This window comes from Opisthocomus hoazin, chromosome 3 (genome assembly GCF_030867145.1).
Source record: "Opisthocomus hoazin isolate bOpiHoa1 chromosome 3, bOpiHoa1.hap1, whole genome shotgun sequence".
NCBI lineage: Eukaryota > Metazoa > Chordata > Aves > Opisthocomiformes > Opisthocomidae > Opisthocomus > Opisthocomus hoazin.
In genome coordinates this window covers 55,655,769-55,677,917 of record NC_134416.1, presented here as the reverse complement: position 1 = coordinate 55,677,917, position 22,149 = coordinate 55,655,769, and the positions used below count along the sequence as shown (strand labels likewise).

Below are 22,149 nucleotides of genomic sequence, written 5' to 3'. Positions count from 1 at the left end.
AAAAGTACCATAAATGTACTGAAGATAAATTTTTTCTTTCTAGCCAACTCATTCATTTAATGATTATCTCAAATGATTAACAGAGCTTTTCACATAAAGGTTTTCCTGGAAACCTGCAAAGCACACCTTCACAAGTAAAGTAAAAGGCAAGCAACAAGGTAGAAAAACACTACCTACTCAATATGCAAGGCTAACAAGAAGGAGAATTATTTCAGAGAATTAATGAACTTTATTTATTACAACCCTCAAACTATTTAGGCCAATGGAATATTTCAGCGATCTTTCCCCCTTTCCTCCAGTAATTACACTGCTGGAAACTATGGCAAACAGGAACAGTCTCCCATTATACAACTGAGCATTGGATGCTGTAGTTTATAAGTTTAACTGCAGTTTAAAACGCATACATCTTCATTTTAACAGCTTCATATACACGTGTAACAGAGCTCAAACAGTCAGGCAGTACTGAACTTTTTCCATAAAAAGCATCAAATTTCATTAAGCACTTCTTAATTTGTCTCCAATTATCCCCCTAGAAAATACAACAAATCCCCACCACACAGTTTATGTAAAGTTTGAGACCAATTAATGTTTTGAACACTAAAGTTTCTATGGTACTAAAAAAGTTAATGCATTGTAAAAATTTACTTATTATATCGAAGAAAAATATTTTTTAGGCTCACGTGCTAATATACACTACTACACAGAGAAACTGATTTTCTTTCCTTAAAAACAGTATCTTGGAGTCACAAGCCTATGTTAAAATAAATTAGTTCACCCTATTTATCTGCGGGAACATCTGTAACTAAAGAGAATACAATTCTAACTCAAAATACTTACAAATTTGAAAGCAATGGCTTATATTAAAATAGCACTGTTTAACACCACATCTTCACTGGTATGTTATAAACAGACTCACATCATCTTTTTAACTTAGTTTAAAATGTCTTCTCATGGAGTGCTTTTGGTTATTGATGTTTGCCACATATGTGCTTGAAGCTTGATGTCTGCTTTTCAAATACACCATGGTACTACCAGTGAAATTTCCCTGCCTCTTAAAAAGAGTATAAACAGTAGCTTGATTCCACACCAACAAACCCACAAATTGCGGGGGGCTGGGGGAAGGACTTCCTTATTTTAGATGCAGGAAATAGAAATTCAAAACAGTCTCACACAAAGCCTGAAGAAATCAGGAAGCCCTGACTTAAGTTACTATAGGCCAAACAAACAATTCCAACCCAAAAATCATCTTTAATTACAATCTTCCTAATTTCTCTGCTCATTTTCCAAACCTTGCATTTGTATTTATAGACAGACGAGACTTCCTCCTACACAAAGAGCTTTTTTTTCAGTTCTTGTCCCCTACCACCACTCTGTACAGTAAAATCTGTTTTGCATTCTACAGTTAGGAATATTCAAAAGTAAAAAAAGGACAATATCGCAGTCTGATATTACACTGATTCCCCCTATTTGTTGATATTTCATTTACTGAGTAGCAGGAGAAAAAAGGATGATATGGCACACTGACTTGGCTTTCAACTAATCTGTCTTTTCAGGTGAGATTTGACTGGTACTCAAAACATGAGAAAGTATTTAAAGAGAATGATTGACTTTCCACAATCTTAAAGTCAAATTCACAGTTATTTTTCAAAATTATTAAGAATGAAGTAATTTATGGTAGGTAAATACCCACTGCATGAGTTCAATAATTAACTCGAGAGCCTATGAACACAGAGGATTGGCATTACCGACAAAATTATTTCTTGTCATCTGTCCGATTAGTTCCTCCTCCTCTTCCTATCAGAACTTGATTACTTCTTTCCTTCTGCAGTAGAGGTGAAACAGAAATTAACTGATCTGAACAGTGAAAAATACGAGATCTTGATAACAGACAATTCCCTTCTGTATTAAAAGATTAAGTGATTCTCGTGCTCTGCAGAGCTGAGGACACAGGTATCTCGCCCAACTTCAGCACGAGCTCTTTTGGTTAACACTGTTTCAACTTTCTTAATAAATGAAGAAAGGAGGCTTAACTAATAAAACAGTTCATTTCTATAGCTCTAGGATGGATAAGCTGCACTTCATTATACCCGAAAACTACCTGTTTATCATGATGCAATTCCAAGGCAAGCAAGATCTACAGGAGATTATCCACTCTTAAGTATGAGCTTTAGTTCAAAGTTGCAAGTTACTTGTTAAAAAAAGACTGTGTCTTTCCATCATTAGCAAAAAGGTTATGTTGATTCCAACTCCTCTGACAAAACGAATACATTTTGTGAAAACATCAAATTTCTTCTGAAAGTAATTCTTCAAAAACTCATAGCCCCTTTTTTTTCACTTTTGCTGACCTATCACTTCATAAGAAAATTTTAAAAAATTAAACATAAAGACTTGACTGATAACTCCTCTTGTAGAAGAAAGCTTACCATTTCATTAAATTGTTTCTAAAATACACCTTTGTTGAATTCTGTTATTTACTCCCACAAAATGTCAATAAAGCAACACCACTGGAAGGTAAGTTTACCAATGTTGAAACACACAAGACAGAAAACAAAAGATGTCCTGATTTGGTACAGTTAGTCAACATCTCACAAGACAGTCTGATTTGAAGGAAAACCTTCAGCTGCCTATTCTGGTTGAATCTTATGTTGAAAAATTAAGTTTCTACTTCCAGGGCATCAGAAACTTGGGAAGGAACTCCCAACCTGCAAATACATGGTTTCAATTGGTCTTTTATTTTACTCCTGACCATGTCTACGATTTTGTCAAACGGCAATGAAAAGGGTATATAAAAAAAAAATCCCTTTCACTTTCCCCTAGAATGTGTTGTTCTCAGAGCCTTCTTTCCCATGAAACTGGCAAGAAATGTGACAGAAACTATTCTTCTTATGAAGGTGAAGTCGAACTGACTCCCTCTCTTTGCCAGGAGCTCAAAGAGGAGGCTGTCATGATGAAAAGCAAAGGTAAGGTCCAGAACAATGCAGCTATCCCAACTCTTCCCTGATGCTCCCTGATGCTTGTCAAAATCAATTGCACTGTACAGAAGGCAGACAGTTATATAGTAGTCATTTACAGTTGCAGATCCAGAACACAAGCAGCACCAGCATCATTAACACTCCATTTTTTCCTCTAAATGGCATCTTCATTTACATTTCAAGTCCAAACTACTGATGAAAACAGCATTTTTTATACATTGCATCAAGAAGGATAAATGCTTTGTTATGAGACCCTGAAGGCATTTTAGGACAGAAAAAAAAACAACAGGAGAAAACTTCAAAGACTTCTCTGACCTTATACTCCTCAAGAACTAAAAGTAAGGGAGACTTTTAGTCCTTTCCTCACTCCAGTCCAGCCTGCCAAGTGGAATAAATGAATAGCTCTGAGTGTGCAAGTTATCTGATACAACACCTTTTTTTGTGATACAAGACCTTCTTTGTGATACAACTCTATTCTTTAGATAAATAACCCAGAATTCTTCTGAACGTGGTCTTCCTAACAACAGTCCTCACAGCTTGTTTCAGAATGACAGTGTGACTAGCTCTGAAGATTTCCCCAACTGTCTGATTTTACAAGCCAAAAGCACCTCCGAACACTTTAAGGTCACGCTATGACCAGAAACTGTATGCACAAAACAGTTTGCGGAGTACAAGAAAGGCTGAAAATAGCCACGAGCACTTTAGTAAAAGACAGAAGACAAAAGCTCCTGTTATTTCCGTCACCATCTTTGCTCTGCTAGTGTTGGCAACAACAGCCCCAGTTTCAAAAGCCGTGACAATTGTTGCCAATGCTAACAGAGCAAAAACTTCAAGTCCTAATAAGTCTACCATTTGTCTGGTACCATTTTTGGCCTTTTATTCCTACAAAGGAAGATATATCACATGTAGCAGCAGGTTTGAATGGTCCCAAGACCATCACAAACCGTATCATTGGGTTGTTGGCAATTGTTTGTTTGATTTCCAACGAACTTAGTAGTAACTGGAGTTTAAGGAGGAGGATATCAGCTCACAGAAGATATAGAGCATTAAAATAAAAGAACTGCTAGGTAGATTGAAGTGGCAGAAGAACCTTTCCTCTTTGCAAAGGGAGAGTAAATTCTCTCAACTTAATACCAACAGGATTCTTCCCATGCCTACAGTCACAGCTACTTTTTGAGAAGAGACTAGTCTAATAATGTATTAATATAATAAGATTTCACAACAAAGAAGGGCTCGTGAGGAAATTCTTCTATGATTCCACCTCTAACACTGACAGCAGCATGTAGTATTAAGACAAAGCTGTGGGGCACCAGTATTACCTATATTTTCAACTACAGGTCCATGTCATGTCTGGTATTGTTCTGCGCAACCTGGTATATGTGAAGAGGCACGGGGCAAGTACAACTAGCACAAACTCATTGTCCTACCTTCAGTCTCGCTCCTCCCTGAAGGATCTTCCCCACCCGTTCCTACTCTTACCATCTCCTGGCTGGAGAGGTTTCCTCCCCTCACACAGAGTCACTCCACGCTTGTAGTCAAAGGTGCTCCTAGATGTCAGTGATGGAATTAATGTGCTGGACTCTGTTATCCATACCCCAGGAAGATGGTGCTTGTGGTACTGACACCTTGCACTTCAGCTTCTACCACAGGCAGTCTCTCCTCCTTCTTCACCCATCCCCCAGGAACAGGTTCTTCTCCCATCAATATCAGTCTTCCACACTCCCACGCCAGTAAGAAAGTCCTACCTAGCCTCCCTCGCTGCTGGTCAGAAGAATGATGTACAAACACAGACACTCACTGTGAAGATATCTCACAGATACCTTCTCTGGAGATACTCAAGACCCGCCTGGACAAGGTCCTCTACAACCTACTGTAGGTGACCCTGCTTCAGCAGGAGGGTTGGACTAGATGACCCACAGAGGTCCCTTCCAAACCCTACCATTCTGTGATTCTGTGATACAGCAAACACAACACTACCAAGGTTCAGATACATGAAAAACTGTGGCACTACTGGAGTGTAAATTGGACATCAGAGCAAGGCATTAACTCTTTCTTTTTTCCTTCAACAGAAAAATTCTATGTCTAATCTGTTTCAACTGCAGTCACAAATTGAATTTTATGAGCTTAACAATTCACAGCAACCTTCCCCTCAGACACAAACCCTTCTGCTTAAAATCTACGAATCTACAATTGCCTGCATGCAGAAAGTTCCTTCCGGTCTTCAGTGGAAGATGCCTTCCAGAAGAACATTATTTGGGCTACAAAGCAGTATATTGACCAAGTTAAGAAGGCCAAGACACTTATAGAACTCTGCAAATAAATGCAAAATGAGTACTGATGACTTTTCTGTTGCATTTTGGTGAATTTTATTCTCCACTATGAAGCACCAACCAAGTAAATGTACTGCTCAGAAGTGGAAAAATACAGGTTGCCTACGGAGGTTGTGGAGTCTACCTCATTTGAGATATTCCAAAGCCATCCTGGGCAACCTGCTTTAGGTGGCCCTGCCAGAGCAGGGGGGTTAGACAAGACGACCTCCAGAGGTCCCTTCCAGCCTCAGTCATTCTGTGAAATAATGATCAATTCTACTCAACGAAATACTACTTTCACTGTGCACATATTAAATATTAAAAAGGCAGACTTCCAAATCATCTTCCAAAGTAACTGATTTAGAGAGAATAAACAAGTTTTAAAATTTTCTTTAGAAGCTTCTAACCAAAATATGGACACAGAATAACCTGCTTTTATTTCAAGATCTCCATTTTCTTAGAGTAGTAAGCATAGTGTCATCTGTCAGTGGCCAGTATAAGATGAATGCCCTGACCATTCTTCCTTCACATTTTCCCATTTGAAATAACCATTACAGCCACAATCCAAGTCCTACTAACCATCTTCTGAAAAATGTAACTTCCCCAACCACAAAACAGGGAAAAATTTCCTAGCTGAAATCTCCAGACGTCAGGAGAAGCTTCCGGTCTTTTCTTTGGAAAGTGCATTCCAGATGACATACTTAATTTTGTGTAGTCAGGGCATTTTTTTGGCCATTATTTATTTGCTAAAAAAGAAGCCCAGCCTCCATAGAAACAATATTTTCATAGCAGTTCGTGACTACATGGGAAAACAGCCATCTTGTATTAATCCATTTTATATGTGGATATCTAACATCAAAAGAATTTATCAGTGAGTATCGGTTTTCCTCTGAATACATTCATACCTTAAAATTTAATACATCTGAATACTATGCAGCACTACCTGAATACTACGCAGTTTTAAGAGGAAAAAAAGACATAATTACTCAATATTTGCATAACCAATAGAATTCAAAGACGACTTAGTTATATTTTTTAAAAATTAATACAATGAAGATCTGTAGGAAAAAACAAGCACATGAGCTAGAAACACATTTAGGTAGCTGCAACCTGCAGTCCGAAATAAAGCCTTAGTTTGTGTAGTGTTTTCTACAGAAGTTTCCAAGCATCATGTCTTTGCATCACCTCAGACCAAGCAACTGAAAAAAAAAAAACAAGAAAACTTTCACATATTTCTCAATGTTATAAAAGAAACAGAAAAATGAATGCATGTAAGAAATTTAAGAGGGAAAGTTGATATAAAAAAATCAACAGCTGGATTTAAATTAGGACCTATTAATAAAGAGATCTTATGTACTGTCCCCATGACAGTTCGTACTGTATAAATATTGACAGGGTGTGGCAATCTTTCAGTTAGTTAAAGCCAGTCCTTTACACGATTTTGAGTATCAGAATAGACTTTGACCTGTGCTCCAGTTAGAAGCTGGTACTGATCCTGTGCTGGGTCTCCCCTAGCAACATGGGTAGCTAACTGGACCAAGCAAATGCTGCTTGCCTGAACAGTCTCCAGACTGCTGTAACTAAAGATGCACCACAGCATGTTATACTCTGCTGGCGTCATCTGGATATCCACCAACTCTGAAAATCCCAAGAAGAAACCTGACAAGAGATTACACTACAGGAGATCCAATTGTCTCAGCAGAGCAAAAAACTATGGACAACAAGAGCTCCAAACCACTTTTCTTCTTCACAAACACCAAGTTTCAGCTCTTGTACAACCACTGTTAATCTGAGTGTGTTTCAGCAGACTACCTAGGAAGCTAAAAGATTTTCATTTGCTTCAAAAGAGCTATAACTAGGTGTTGTCTGCACAGTACTAGAGTTTTACCAATATTGTCTTATCTTTCTGACCATTCTCTAATTTTGCTCTCAAAGAAGGAAGTTCAGTTTTTCAGTATCTCCATTTGGAACTGCTATTTCTTGATGACAAAGGAGTTTCAAAAAATAGCATCAAGCAACATCTACCAAAAAAAAAAAAAAAAAGGAACTTTTTAATTACATGTTTTGGGACCTCTCAAATTCAGGATAAACATCCTGCATCAAGACAAACATCTCAGTATTCCATGGTAAGAGACCTAAAAAAGCTTTTTATTTTTATGTAGTACTAAAGTATGTTCTAGGGAATTCTGCTAATAGCAACTGTGAGGCTACCAGTGTCATCTGCTCACAGTGCTTCTAGATATTTACTAAGTTCTCAATGAGTGGCTCCTGAAGCTATCGTTGTCCTCAAAGATTTACAGACCAACAGGTTGATTTTCAATTTCTCCAACAAACAAATTCCAGGTGTTTCCCTCTTCCTTCCCACTACCACCAAAAAACTTAAACACTGCACAGTTGCCAGGAAAAATGACATTGTGTACACATATTTTTACCTGACAAAAGCATTTATAACCTACTAAATGGCTTTGGTTGGGTTTTTTATTCCTCTTGTTATAACACGTTCTAACATCAACTTTCAATTCTTCTCGATTAAAACTTTTTATAGGAAAAACAAATAATTATGTTCTTACAACCTCTAATTTTATGAGCAGAAGAACTGGCTAAGTTAACTGTTATTCCTGTATAAAGCTTACCATACACTGTGAATCAAATGCTAACATTTTGACAGTACTACCATCTCTACCATTAACTTTCTAGAGGCTTACACAATATTAAAAGTCTTCTAAGAGGTACAACCTGAAATGAGAATCCACCAAGTTACTACATTTCCAAAGCCAACATAGAGTTACATTTTACCTTTGCTTAACATACCAAGTTACATATTTTGTCATTAATTTCACATCAACTTACGTATTTCATAATTCTTAGTGATGAGCGGGTAATATTAACATGCAATTATAATCAGTTCTGCATATAAAGCTCGGATATGGTAACTTGAAGACACAGAATTACACTTCTAGGTCTGCCAGAAGTCTTACTTTAGACCTAACTACACCATCACAGAATTGTTTGGGTTGGAAGGGACCTTTAAATATCATCTAGTTCCAAGCCCCACAGCCACGGGCAAAGAATCTTTCACTAGATCAGGTTGCTCAAAACCCTGCCCAACCTGACCTTGAAAACTGCCAGGGATGGGTCATCCACACACAACCTCTCTGCGCAACCTCTTCCAGCATCTCACCACACTCATAGTAAAAAAACTTCCTCCTTATGTCCATTCTAAATCTATTCTCTTTCAGTTTAAAACCGCTACTCCTTGTCCTGTCACTAAGTCTCTCTCTGTCAGAAGAAAGAAATACTCGGATATTCTCTCTGAATATCCCCAAGTCCTTCTCTGCAGGGCTGTTCTCAATCCATTTAACACCCAGTCTGTACCGATACTGGTGATTGCCCCAACCTTGCACTTGGATCTAAAGAATGGCAGAAACGTGTCCAAGGAGATTTAGCTAATCATGACACTTCTCCTTACTTTGAACTACCTCCACACAACTTACAGTATTCTGAAGCTGACAATCTGCAAATGTTCAAACTCTGCTTTTTCTATGCATGAGCTTCATTAGCAAATGAATAAGCTTCTCAGATATCAGCTTCTCTAGCATTTTATCACTCAGATTCTAGGAGCATAGTTAATGTGGTTTCAGTGAAAGTGATTTTCAACAGTTATTTTGATACATGAGGACTTCTGAAGTAAAAGTGGTATTTCAAGTTATATTCTGTATTATTACTTTTTATTTACCAAATCCCTAACCACAAAGTCTTCAGAAGTTCTAACAAGTTAAGCAGAAGGGGAAAAAGGTCTAGTTGTAACAGAGATTTAGAACTCCAGATCCCAAAGATGAGATCATCTCGCCTTTTCCTATGCAAGACAGATGAACATGAATTCATCTAGCTGAACATGAAATAGACCTAGGAAAAACAGGTGAATCACACTCTGTACCTGTGTATTTTTGGTGCAACAAAAATGGAAACCTCTTGAGACGAGATAAAACAAGTTTGCCATACGCAGTGTTTACTGTTGTCAGTTAATTTGAAGCCAAACTGCTGAACAAGTGAAACATTTGACATCTTTGAAGATTCAGACCATCAAAAGTCTGAAGTTTTAAAACTCAGCTACTCAAGTAATTGACTAAGTACTTGAATAATTTACTCAAGTGTCTACATAAAACATGAAAAGACTCTTTAAGAGTTAGTATCACAGCAAAGAGAGCACCAAAACACATTTTCATAAAAAATTACCAGTTATTTTTGAATCAGAAGCACAGGCAGCTTCAGCTCAAGATGTCCCCCATTCATTCACCTGTTATACCCCTCCCTCCCCACTCTCCAAAAACTGGAAGCCCATAAACCCCAAGGATTTAGTAATAAACACAGAGGAATAAGAAATCTGGTTTTATTCCAAAATTGTTGTAGAAGTGTGCTCGTTAACTACTACTTTCCACTGGTTAATATAATTAATGAGACACTAAGCTCAAGTTAATAGCTAGTTATTTACATTGCCTTTGGCTCTACTTAGCACGCCTATGGTATTCACCAGTATCTGATCACTGCACACACTGGAGTGTGACTACCTACCTAACAGCCTTCACCATCTTACTAGATCTTTTTAGGACTGTAGGACTCACAGTACCCGATATTTTGAGAAAAAGCACTACATTATGCTGTGGCACATGCTTACATAGAACTCGGGCTTTGGCCTCCTTGTGGCTCATCAGAAAAGACAGTCTATCCATGATTTCCCAGCCTAGTACTAAATGAGCTGCATGGAAGCCCCACAGAAACAAAACAAAAAAAAAAGTTGCAAATCAGTCTGTTTTCTTACTGTTTTTATTACAGTTGCATAAGAGAAAACAAGAAAACTAAACACATCTCTCTCCTGCACCTCAGCTTTATGGATTTCCTTCCTGCAGTGTGTAAATTGAAGTTACACAGTCCTCAGTGTGTCTCTTCCGCCTGCTCTGTTGTCACCACTCTTCTCCCACACCTTCCTGAAACAGTAACATGCCTTCCTTTGTATCAGCCCTCCCCCCCACCTTCTTGGTGTTCTCATACTACTTCACATATGAATTTAGAATCTTTCTAGTACACAGAACCTAGCTTATGATGTTTACAAAAAACAAAATGTTTACAAAACTGATTTAAAGGTTATTCCATGCCTGCCTTTTAGTCTACAGGGGCTACAAACTGATGGGGAAGACGACTAAGAATAGCAGCAAAATGAAGTAAAGCGAAAGAGGATAAAACCATCCTAAGAGAAGCCAAGGGCATTGCTGAGACTTTTCTTCCCACAGCCAAAAAAAGCATGTTTCTTGAATCTAAAGGAACTCCTGCATTTTAAGCTTAAATTCAGCATCTGAGATTGCGTAATGTAAGGTGTCTGTGTATCAGTTAATCATAATATATATTACCACTCAGACACACACAGTTAGCCAACACCTTTGCTCAGGAGAAGTAAAAGAGATTATAAATAACATCAATTCACAACTATAATCAATGAAAGAAAGTATTTTATATTTAAAAGGTTTTATAAAAAAAGGATATTTTTTTGGTATGTAGTGTAATCATAAAAGCACGATTTTATTTTCTTTTTAAGTGCACCAGGCCTAGAGCCTGACAAGTCTCTCTCTTTAACCAGGCATGGCGGGGAGGGGAATGGGGTGTTCATCTTGGAAGATATTTTAAGTGCAGATCAGTTACACCTACACCTAAACACTTTTTCCTTAAGAACATATCCACATAGACTATGATGGATTTGATAACATCAGTAGTACCTTGGGCCAAGAATGATGCTTGCAGTGTGAATCATCACACTAAGAACTATTTAAACTCTTTAGAAAGGGTTAGGATACTTATATTCTACAGAAAAGAGCCCAAGAAACAACTCAGGACGAGAGACAGGATACAAAGCAGAAGTCCAGGCAGCAGCGAGATTGATACAGTGACCAAACACATAAGAAGTTAACCTACCAGTAGATGTTATCAGAAGAAGCACATTCTTTTTTAACTGGTATTAGTTTAAAAGCACAGTATCTGCAACTAGGGCTAGCAAAAAAAAAAAAAAACAACACCACTAAAAAACGCACACAACATAATTCTGACAAATATACCATAAGAAGCTGCCTTTAAAAGAATACACAAAGGTACGCCCAAAAATCTCAGAAGATTCCTAAAAAATTCTCACGTTGAAGAACATTAAGATCTGAGATGCAAACACGTTCTAAAGCTTCGCACGAGCATGACAGTAAGTATCCCAACAAGTTCATTCCCAAACCAACTACAGCATAGGTTCAGATCATGATTAAGACAACTGAAAATGGGCAAATCCTTAAACTGATTAAAAGGTGAAGGAATACACTTAAAGATACTGTCAACTGCATGTTTGATACCTGCAATCTTCTTACTATCACTGCAGGAAGATCCCCATAGCATGGCCATCATTAAAGCACATACTAGCAAATGGAATCATGTTTAATGTAAAGCTTCAGACACTTCACTGTATCTATATCCTTGACACCTATCTATAAAAGCTGGGTGTAAAAACGTAGGATGACAGCAGTCTTGAGTTATCAAAATTGACACAGTACATCCTAAGCATCAGAGCTCTTCTCATTAGCTGTGGTTCTAAGATGACAGGTATGTACACTAGATCAAAAGCAGCAAGTTAAATGGAAGAAGCAGTGCTATTTTCCCTTACGGCAATAACATCCATAAGTCTTTGTTTTTATCCAGGGATGTAAGTTTGACCTGTCAACACTTCAGAAGCTCACAAATCAGTAATAAGCTAAACGGAGTACACAACATCATGAGCTTGTACAGATTCTTTCATTAGATTCTTCCAAGAATCTTGCTCAAGCAAGCTTTCTAGTGAGAGTCGTGCAGCAGAAGATAAAGAATGACTATTAAGAGCCACCTCCACCCTCATGCCTCCTTTCCCCACCAACCCTGAATGTCAGAGTTCATACTAGCAACAAACTGAACTTACTTGCTCTACCCTCCGACAACAGAAAGACAGAAAAAAAAAAAATGGTAAAGAACTTTAATCATTTGCTACAAAGAGAAGAAATTCTCTACTCCAGCATAAAAGCACAAGTTACAATTTTGCTACTATTTAAGGGCATCTCTAGGCATAGCTAAGTGCCCAGCTACACGTAAAACAAATGGGCTGGATTTGGCATACACTTTGTTGAGGTACTTTTTATATATATAGGACTAAAATATCATGCACTTCTGTCAAGCAACTATGACATTGGCTTTACATCAGGAAGTGTTATGGTTTGCTTTCTTGTGATGCAGTTACAACGCTGACAGCACCGGAGAGAGCCATTGAACCATCAGGTATGATCAAGCCAGGACGAGAAAGCAGCCCTCTATCCCAGGCCCAGCACACCCATTAGCTTAAAACGCATTTAAACCCCTGCCAGGACTGCTTCCCCACCCGTCAGGGCGCATTCATCTCAGAGCTGCGTTTTACACGTCACTAGTTACCGTCTGCAGACGTCCACGCCGAACAGGCTGCGGTCAGTGCCACAGCACCTAACCACAACGTAAGAGCACTTCATTCTTTAAAAGTCAAGTTGTTGGAGGGGGAATTGTTCTACCGAAGCTGTTTGCAGCGTTCCGCTCACCGGCGGGACTGCCGAAGGCCGGCTCCGCACCGCCGGCGAGGGGAGGCGGGGGGCGAGGGAGCGGGATGAGGAGCCCGAGGCGGGCAGGCAGGGCGCAGGGGCCGAGGGAGCGGGATGAGGAGCCCGAGGCGGGGCCGGGCGGGCACCCCGCGCTCGGCGCCGAGTAAACACAGCGCGGAGCGGAGCGGGCGGGTGACTCGGCCGGGAGTGCGAGATGCGGTCCCACGGGGTAAGAAATCCGAGGAGACGGGGCCGCGGGGCCCCCTACTCACCAGCAAACAGTCCACGTTCACTTCGGATTTGGGGTCCTTTAAAGTCACGTCGATTTTTTCAAACCGGGACTCAAAACTTTCCCCCGTCGACATGTTTCCGGAGGTAAAAAGCTTCCCTTATTCCAGAGCAAAGTAAGGTTAAAAATAATGAAGAAAAAAAAAAAGTAAAAAACCGAAAAACAGGAACAAGCGAGCACAAAAGAGAAACCACACAGCCTGTGCCAGGCTGAGGAGCGCTTCCTGCAAAGCCCCTTCAGTCACAGGAGCCTCCGAGGCGAGTCCCCCGCGCTGCCCCGCCGAGGGGAGTCCGCGGCCGGGGGGCGAGGCTGCCTCTCCCCGCTCCTCCAGGCACGCACGCAGCTTCCCGGGCAGCTCACAGCCCCGCAGCGGCAGCAGGTTTCCTCTCCCTCCCTCCGCTGCTCGGGCCCCGGCGTCTCGGCCACCTCATTTTCCCAGCCGGGGAAGCCGCCCTGGGAGCCAGCGTAGCGGTTCCTCCTCCCAGCCCCTGCAGGAGCGGCGGCGGGTCGGTGCCACGTTCCGAAGGGCAGCTTTCTCTCCGGAAAATCAGACGAAAAAGCAACAACAAGGGAAAAAATAAAAAATTTAAAAAGCCTGCAGGCACACCAACGAGGCACGAACCAGAGCAGTAAGATCCGCGCAGGAAGATGGTCTCGGCGGGGCGTCTCAGCGCTGCGGGTCCGGTCCTTCCATGGGCACCGAGCGGGGGAGCGCGGGGCGGGCCGGGGGAGAGGCTGCCCCCCGCCTCGGCCGTGCCGGGCCGGGCCCTGCCTGCTGCGGGCGGGCTACCGGGCAGCGCAGGGCTGCCAGCGGCGCGCACAGGCCGCCCCGGCCCCGGCCCCCGCCGGCAGGGGACGAGTCGCTTCAACGGCGGAGCGACGGCACCAGCATCTTTCTTCCTCTCTCCTCCTCCTCCTCGCTGCCTCCCCAACGCCGGCTCCGCTCCTCCGCCCGACGTACGGGACGGCAGCCCGGACCACTCCAAGGACCGACCCGAGGCTTGCGGCGCGAGAGGGAGGAGGGAAGGAGCTGGCTCAAGGGGAGGGGAGGGCGTCAGGTCCGGCCGCGGCGGCTGTGAGGAAACCTGCGAGAGGCACCAACATGTCCGCCTTCCTGTTTGAACAGTCGGGCGCGGGGGGGGGGGGGGGGGGGGGGACGGCCGCGGCGGAGCCGCAGCGCGCATGCGCCGGGGGAACGGCCCCGGCCCGGGCGGGGAGGGGGAGGAGGCCGGAGGTGTGCGCGGCCGGGGGGGGCGCGCGCGCGCCGCGCCCGCGGGGCCCGGGCAGGAAAAGGGCGGGAGGGGCGCGGCGGGGCGGGCCTGGGGGGGTTCTGTGTGCCCGGCCGCCGGTCCCCGGGCAGGGCTCGGTCCGCGGTGCCTCTGCCGCGGCTCCCTGACGGCGCCTGCGAGCCGCCTACTCCTTCCTCTGCGGGAAACGGCGCGGGACGAGTGCCTGCCAGCCGGGTCACCCGGCTCGGGGGCCCGGGGAGCTCCTCGGAGAGCCGCCGGGACACGGCCCTGGGCAGCCGGCTGTAGGTGGCCCTGCCGGAGCCAGGGCGGCTGGGGAAGCTGGCCTCCGGAGGTGCCCTGGGCTCGATGATCTGAGAGGTCTTTTACGACCTATGATTCCAGCCGCGAGCGCTGCCATCCTGCGTGCCCAGGGAGGGAGAGGGCTCCTTCCCCAACACCAGAATCACAGAATGTTCGGGGTTGGAAGGGACCTCTGTGGGTCATCTAGTCCAACCCCCCTGCCGAAGCAGGGTCTCCTACAGCAGGCTGCACTGGACCGTGTCCAGGCAGGTCTTGAATATCTCCAGAGAAGGAGAGAAGTCCAGAGCATTCCAGGTTTTTTGCCCTGACTAGAGCCGTGTGCCAGGTAGCACACCCAACTCGGAAAGAAAAGAGATGAAACATGCAAACCATGCAGCGTGGCTTGGCATTTCCACTTTAAACCTTACTCTCGGACTCCAGCAGGGACCATTTCTTCAAATAAGGATACTCCAGTAAAGTGATGATTTCAAATAATAATGGACGGAGGCTGCAGTACTGGTTCAGTTCTGTCACTTCCTCTGCAGTTCCAGAAATGGCAATGACATTTTTACAAAGATCACTAAAAACTATGCAGAGAATATCAAGTCACTGATCTCTGGTCACTGAACAGTTGCCAGCAGCAAACCTGAATCAGTAGCTCTGTGAGTTATTTTCAAACTCATGGTTAAGAAAGACGTGTGCCCCCCTAAGTGCTAGGGCGTTTGAGCTATTTGATCTCGGATATTCACTCTTTGCTATCTTGCTTTATTCAGAGAGAAAAAGAAATGGCATTCTACATTTCGCGTTTTCTTGTCCGCAGCTGCCTGCATCTTTGTTTTTGTTTTTTAACAAGAAGTATGTATGGTTAAAGCAAAAATACATGCTACAACAACATTACAGTCTTGTTTACTTTCACTCATTTTGTGCTGGCTGTTACCACAGTCCTTTGATTCGGAGGGTTTGGTCGCTCTTGGAAATGCAGATGTTCTATTGCAACAACCACAGTCCAAAGAGAATATCTCATGTACTCCACAAGCTACAGGGTGTAGGCCTGGGATCATTTCATGTCTGATGCAGCAAGTAATTCTTGAACTACAAAGAAAATGTTTCTTATGGTCCTCGTATTAAACAAGATGAAAATCATTGTTAGAGATACAGAGCCTAATTTGCAGTTGCTCTTGGGCACCTGGCTTAGGCAGTGAAACACATGGGGATGAGGCCGGGCCTCAGCAGGGTGATTGGAAGCACCAAGCTGTAAAGAATGCAAAATTCATGAGACCTGTAACAGAGGAAGGAAGAGAAAGCCTGACTCTGCAGCTCGGTGGGCAGGATCACCCTGCAGTGGCACAAGCCCTGAGCAGTGCCCCAGAAGCTGCTTACGTGTTTTACCCAATGTCTGTAGGAAAGCTTGTGGGTAGTCTCAGAAATGCAAAAACTTCTTCCACCCTCTCTGCAGCAAAGCTGCATGGGTCTTACTCTCATTTGCCCGCTGCATCTTTGCATTTCTTTTCTTGCAGCGGCCCAGTTTCAACACGGCCAGTGAAGAGAAGCACCATCCCATTTGCTTGGCAGCTTGGAGGTGTCATAGAGATACGAGAGCTGGGCATCGGACAGGCCTGGGCTCACACGTTTATTTGCAAGTGGATGATCTTGCCGCTAGAACAGTACCCCCGAGTACCTCTTCCAGTGTTTGTGGCGAGGGAGGCTGCTGCGTTTGCGTTCAGCCACGTGCAAACTCACTGTGTTTCAAACACTGCTGCTTGGATCGGGCTTTTCTCATGACTGGTGGAGTGGAAGTGCTTTTCTGTCTGTCTCAAGTAGAACAGAATTTGTGTGGGAGGTACTTCACCTAGCTCTCTAGGAAACTGAGCACCACTTTGAAAACGTAAAAGGGAGGCTTTGGCTACAAAGAGCAAAAAATAAATTCTAGATTTTAAAAGCAGGTATCAGTTAAGTGTCTGGTGTGTCAGAGTGCTCGCATTGTAACTCGAGAGTGAAATGTTATCGTTTCTTACCCAGTGAGCGCTCATTCACCTGCTTGGATCTTCAAGCGCATGTTCATGAACTTCAGTCAAACTGCAACTATATGATTAGGAACTTGCATATTTCTAGCACTTGCCACTTAGAAATCATATGAAGTTCCATCCTACATAACCAGTCAGTCCATTGAAAACGATGTTTTAGTTTGTTTTTTCTTCATGATAACAAATAAGCTGAAAATGGGTAATTTGTTCTTCCTGCATTTGTTGTATCACACATTTTGGAATCAAGTTAGCTTTTGTTGAGTGAAATGGGAATTATTCAACATATGTATGACCTGATAACATTGAGCTGATGAGGCATGCAAGCCTGAAGGATAATCTTTTCTCTTTTCAAAAGCATGTAGTCTCTATGTAATTCTTGAATGTGTCTCTATGTAAGCTCATGTCCACATTTAGTAAACAAGCAAACTGATAATCCTTAATAAAACAGGAATCATAGTCCTCATATCCACGTAGTCTTGCGTATTTTATAGGATACTTAGATGCTCTTGCTTTTAGTGTGATACAAATATGATAAATTGACATGGGCTTAAGAGCTGATTGTTTGGCAGAGATTGCAATTTCCTGTTAAATACAGAAAATCAGTAAACTATGGAATTACTACATTGGCTTCCTCTAAAATATTATACCATATTTATGAGAAAAGTACATGTAAATAGCATTGTTGTACATTGGAGTAATAACACTGTGCATTGTAACAGGTTTCAGTAGTGCCCATTTCAGGAAATTAGCAAACAGCAAGAACACAAGAGCAGTGGGATACTCGGCAAGTCTTAGCTGGGCCCTCTCTGAGCACGTACTGTTACCCCCATCCTCTTGTGAAATAGCTAAGAAAAACTAAGTGAAAGAGCCTGTAGTAAAGTCAAAGGCCATCTAGATTTTTTAGGTCCCTGAGTGTGCATCTTTAAAAGGCATACGCTCTCAGAGTGAGAGAAAAGGCTAGGGTACGTGAGTTTCTGGTGTGACTACTGACTTCAGGAGAGTTACACAAGGCAGAAATGAGACCATATCCTGTTCACCATATTAGGCCAAGTTAGTAACGCGTGATCTACCTTCACATTCAACTTCCTATTTAGTCAACGTGAAACCTACAGCAGTTAAATCGCATCGCTTTAAGACGTTAAGACTGCCGTTGGCCCACTGCCTTCTGACCTTGTTTGCCATTCAAAACTGGCTCAGGTTTGCCTCGGCTCTCATCCTCCAGACACTTCATAGCACAGGCTGGCGCTGCTCGAAGCTCCGAGACGAAGACTGCGATCAACAAATCCGCTCCTTGGGCAAAACACTTTAGCGTTGTTAAAGCTCATCTGTGCAACGGAAAGGCCTGTTGCAGGAGCTCCCTGCTTCAGGCAAGGAAGGATGGCTGCTCGTGCAGACCTAGCTAAACTGACTTTGGGTGATGATAGAGTCTCGCCAACATTGATCTCAACGTACTTGCAAAACCTAAAAAAAAAAAAGTTCTGCGTTAAGTGGTGAATGGTGATGGCTGTGGGTGGCTGGTTTAAAGCCACAGCCCCGCAGCTGCCTGCAGCGCAGCCCCCTCACCTCCCCTGGGGGCTCAGCTACGCACTGGAAAAACTCCTCAAGGAATCACAGACACTAAGCTGGAGGTGCAAGGTGCTCCGAGTGGTGAACGCATCCAAATGCTCTACCAGCAGGAGAGCGAAAGCAAAGCAATGTGACAGGTGGTAGTCATATCATTCAGTACTCTGCGAAAAGGCATGCTGGTTCTTCCAGGATGAGGCAAAGTGTAGGAACTAGAACAGAACAGAAGTAGAATAGAGTAGAAATGACCTAGGCAACAAATGCTAGCAAGGGAAGACAAATTTGGGTGTCATTGATCAAAACCGAATTTGGCATGGATATACTCAACGAAAGCAGTATCTTTCCAGCATCTGTAGATACTGAAAGAGTACAACATACACATATACACACACATATAAATAGGTATGCTTCTCCTGCTTGTCGCTAGCTTTAAGAAGCATGTGAGGCTCCTGGCATGTGAACTTGCATATTCCAGTGTATCCCAGCTTCTTGACAAAGAGCCGTTGCTGTTTCCTCTTACAGCACAGCACATTTTCAGGCACTGCAGTCCTTATTTTTTTGCATCCAGCGCTGGAACCCTGGGGAGAAACTGCTCCCGATGCCTGTGCATGGCGAGTGATGAATAAGAAATGGGGCACCTGGATCTTTGTTTTGTTTTCTCGAATGAGCTAACAATAAGCAAAATAATCACCTTTTGGAACTTTTGCAATGGCCTGGTTTGATGGAGAGGGTTGGGTCTGAAAAAAACTGTCACAAGGGAGGAAGTAAACTGGATGGGATTGTCTGCTCCAGCGCAAACACAGATGCCTTTGCTGCCAGCAGACAAGGGCATAGTTGTATAAACAGCGCAATATAGGCACTCCCAAAGTAACTTCTGCTGTATCTGGAAAGGAGGGTAGCTGTGAGCCCAGAGATAGATAGCAATCCACAGGATAAATATCTGGTCACCATATGGCTCGGGCCAGTACCAACCACGACTGCACAGACAGCGCAGGCTCCCTTTGCTTTTATGCTCTAAAAGAGCAGAAAAAAGCCTGTGACCAATGTATGGCAAAAGCTCACAAAGTGATTTGAGATCAAATCAAAACAAAATTCCACTGGAATGCTGAAAGCTTCATACCTCAGTAAGGACAATTTCCGTGGCAAATACTATTTTCCCACTGAAGCCACTTGATGGGTACAGAAAACGTTAAGATGCCAGAAATTCTTCTTTTACCCTGGGAAAAAAAAGCTTTTTATTTTCACTATCTCAGAGCTTAAAAATGGCCCAAGTACTTCTTGCCTGAAATCTTTAAAAGCCCAAACAAACTCAACTCTAAGTCAAAGAAAAGCCATGGAAAAAATTAGCCTGCAAAAATGAAGGTTTTGGAAAGTTAGAAGTATATTAAAGCAGAAGCTAAAAATGAATCTCCTGATGGTATCATCTGCCAGGATATAAAACATATATATTATTTGTGTCTTTTTATTTCCATTATAAGTAATTACCATCATTATAGACCTCTTTGCAGATTAAGCTATCGCAAATCTTTCTGCTCTGCTATTAATTTGTTAGCTATGAATCACCTACAAGAGTAAGAATTTTTCTTCTTGTTTCTCCAGTTCTTAACCCTAAGCACTCTCTTCCAGAACAAATTTCTCCCACCCCCCCTTACTCCTACTTCCCCCACATACACATATCACATTTCCTGTGGTTGGATTAGTTTTGCAGTCCTTGCTGAAATAGGTATTCTTCTGAAGACAAAAGTTAAAAGTAAACCGGGCTGAGTTTAAAAGTAAACTAGCTTTGATTATCCTGGCTTTGGTTTTATGTACATTGTCCTAAATATCTACACTCCCTGTAAATGCTTTGCTCTGCTGAAGACTGTCTCTAATCCGTAAAAAGCCAAGTTTTTATCTTGGGCCTGGGAAATATTTAACAGTTTCAGACTTCAACAGATAATTAACTTCTAAATGACACATCATAACTTTGCTGGAATAAACGGAGCGGGCTTCATATGATCTTTCTCTGGGCAGAACAGCGGAAGTTGCCGTTCTTGACACTCACAGCATGAAGGTTTACAACACAAGCTATAGATGACTTCTTTTATATCATGACGCTTCATGGGATACTATGTAGCTTGTGTCTTAAATTTAGGGCACTCAAACAGCACAAAATATGCAGTTTTTTAAAAGCCATATATTTCATATGACTATCTTCCACGAATTTGAAAAATATTTTAAAATGTTTAGTTACCAACAAAGAATTCAAATTTATTGCAACCGTGGGTATTATAAATGAGTCAACTTAGTCATTTTTGGTGCCTTTAAGTAGACAAATCACAGAAGCTGAATTACTGATTTTTTTCACACTCAGGATATTTTCAAATTCTTCAATTAATCTCATGCCACTAGACAATCAGCTAGCAGTTGTTTCACACCAACACTAGCACTGTTGTTATGATTGTAGACCTCTACTACTCTTCAAGCACACCCGTACATTTTGAGAGAGTCTAGTTTCAGAGGACAGAGAGGATTTAAATTTTATTTTTATCATAATTCTGTTTTCATTCAGCCATAAGAACCCAAAGCCGACAAATGGAAGTTTTATAGGTGTGATCACAGACAGAAAACTACACATATGAAAGTGTGAGCAAGCTCCTTCTCAGGTCTAGAATCAAAGGGTTAATCTCTTTCTTCTTCTCTCCCTCCCCTCCTCAAAGATAAAAGACACTAAACTTCCTACCTCTTGTTGCAAAATGCCATGCCGGTCTGCTGGGTAATTCAACTCCTAATACTTGGAAGCTGGCAATTTTGTATCAGTTTTGCTTCATTATTTTCCTGATTATTTCAAGTCGGTAGTACTGGTTTGAAATGGAGAAGGGGGCCCATAGACTCCTGATTCGATGAGAGCGAAAATAACCTGACAAAGGGACAAACTGAAGGCCTCTTGCTGAGATCCATTTCAAAAGTGTGTCAGACCCAAAGTAATACCTTCCTGATGGCGAGTTTTTATGCAGAGGGAAAGAGTGAGCCAACTCAGCATACTCGGCCACAGAGTCAAACATCCACCAGGACTGGAGAATGGCAGGATTGTCCTGGCTCTAAGCAAGCACTGGTGCTTGGCACAGGTTAGAAGAGCTTCCAGCATAGCTGAGTGTGTAAGAAACTCTTTCTATGGCACGGAGCAGGATTTCAGTCCAGCAGAGAATTCAGCCCTGCAGACCCAGCACATAATGCAAACAGCAAACACTGTTAGGGGCGTTACTAGACCTACTGATGAATTGTGGGATTTCCTTCTAGGTGTAACTGTGTATTGAGTATGTGAGGTGGATGAGCATGCGGATAAAAGGCATTACTATGCGCTTGGAAATATAGAGGAAGCAATTAGAAAGAAAAAAAATGCTTAGAAACACACAGAAGTATTTATATGAGCTTGGTTTTGTGTGTCCTACATTTCATCTGTAATCTCTTCTCCTTTCTGGAGTGACTGTGTCAGAGAGAATTTCTTTTAAAGGGCAGAACTACATTTAAAATCCTCCTTCCGAACCTTGTGCTGCCATCTCCTGAAAATTCATGTCTGTCCTCTTCTTCACAGGAGATTTGTGATGACACTCCTAACATCTCATAGTGCGCGATAAGAATAGATGAAGCTGCTCTGTGAAGCACTGGATGATAAAAAGTGCAAGGTGATTGACTCATTCATGGCCCATGGCCATACGAATGCCTGCAAAATTGCTTCCGGCCAATGTTCTGGCACCTTTACCATAGAAACAAGAGGCAGCATGGCAAGCAGAGCTGTCCCTCAAGAGGCTCATAAAATGAAACCATAGCTGTGAAAATGCATATGCAAAAGCAGTGTTTG

General features: G+C 42.5%; 1 protein-coding gene across 2 annotated transcripts in view; it reads right to left on the bottom strand.

Moving 5' to 3' along the window:
* The window catches only part of ROCK1 (Rho associated coiled-coil containing protein kinase 1), a 93,121-nt gene extending 78,824 nt beyond the window's left edge, over positions 1-14,297 (bottom strand). For both annotated transcript variants that reach the window (XM_075416371.1, XM_075416372.1), the window contains exon 1: positions 13,176-14,297. In XM_075416371.1, coding sequence (XP_075272486.1) covers positions 13,176-13,268 — 93 coding nt within the window. In that variant the 5' untranslated portion in view covers positions 13,269-14,297. The remainder of the gene's footprint in view (positions 1-13,175) is intronic.
* Positions 14,298-22,149: the final 7,852 nt, after the last annotated feature.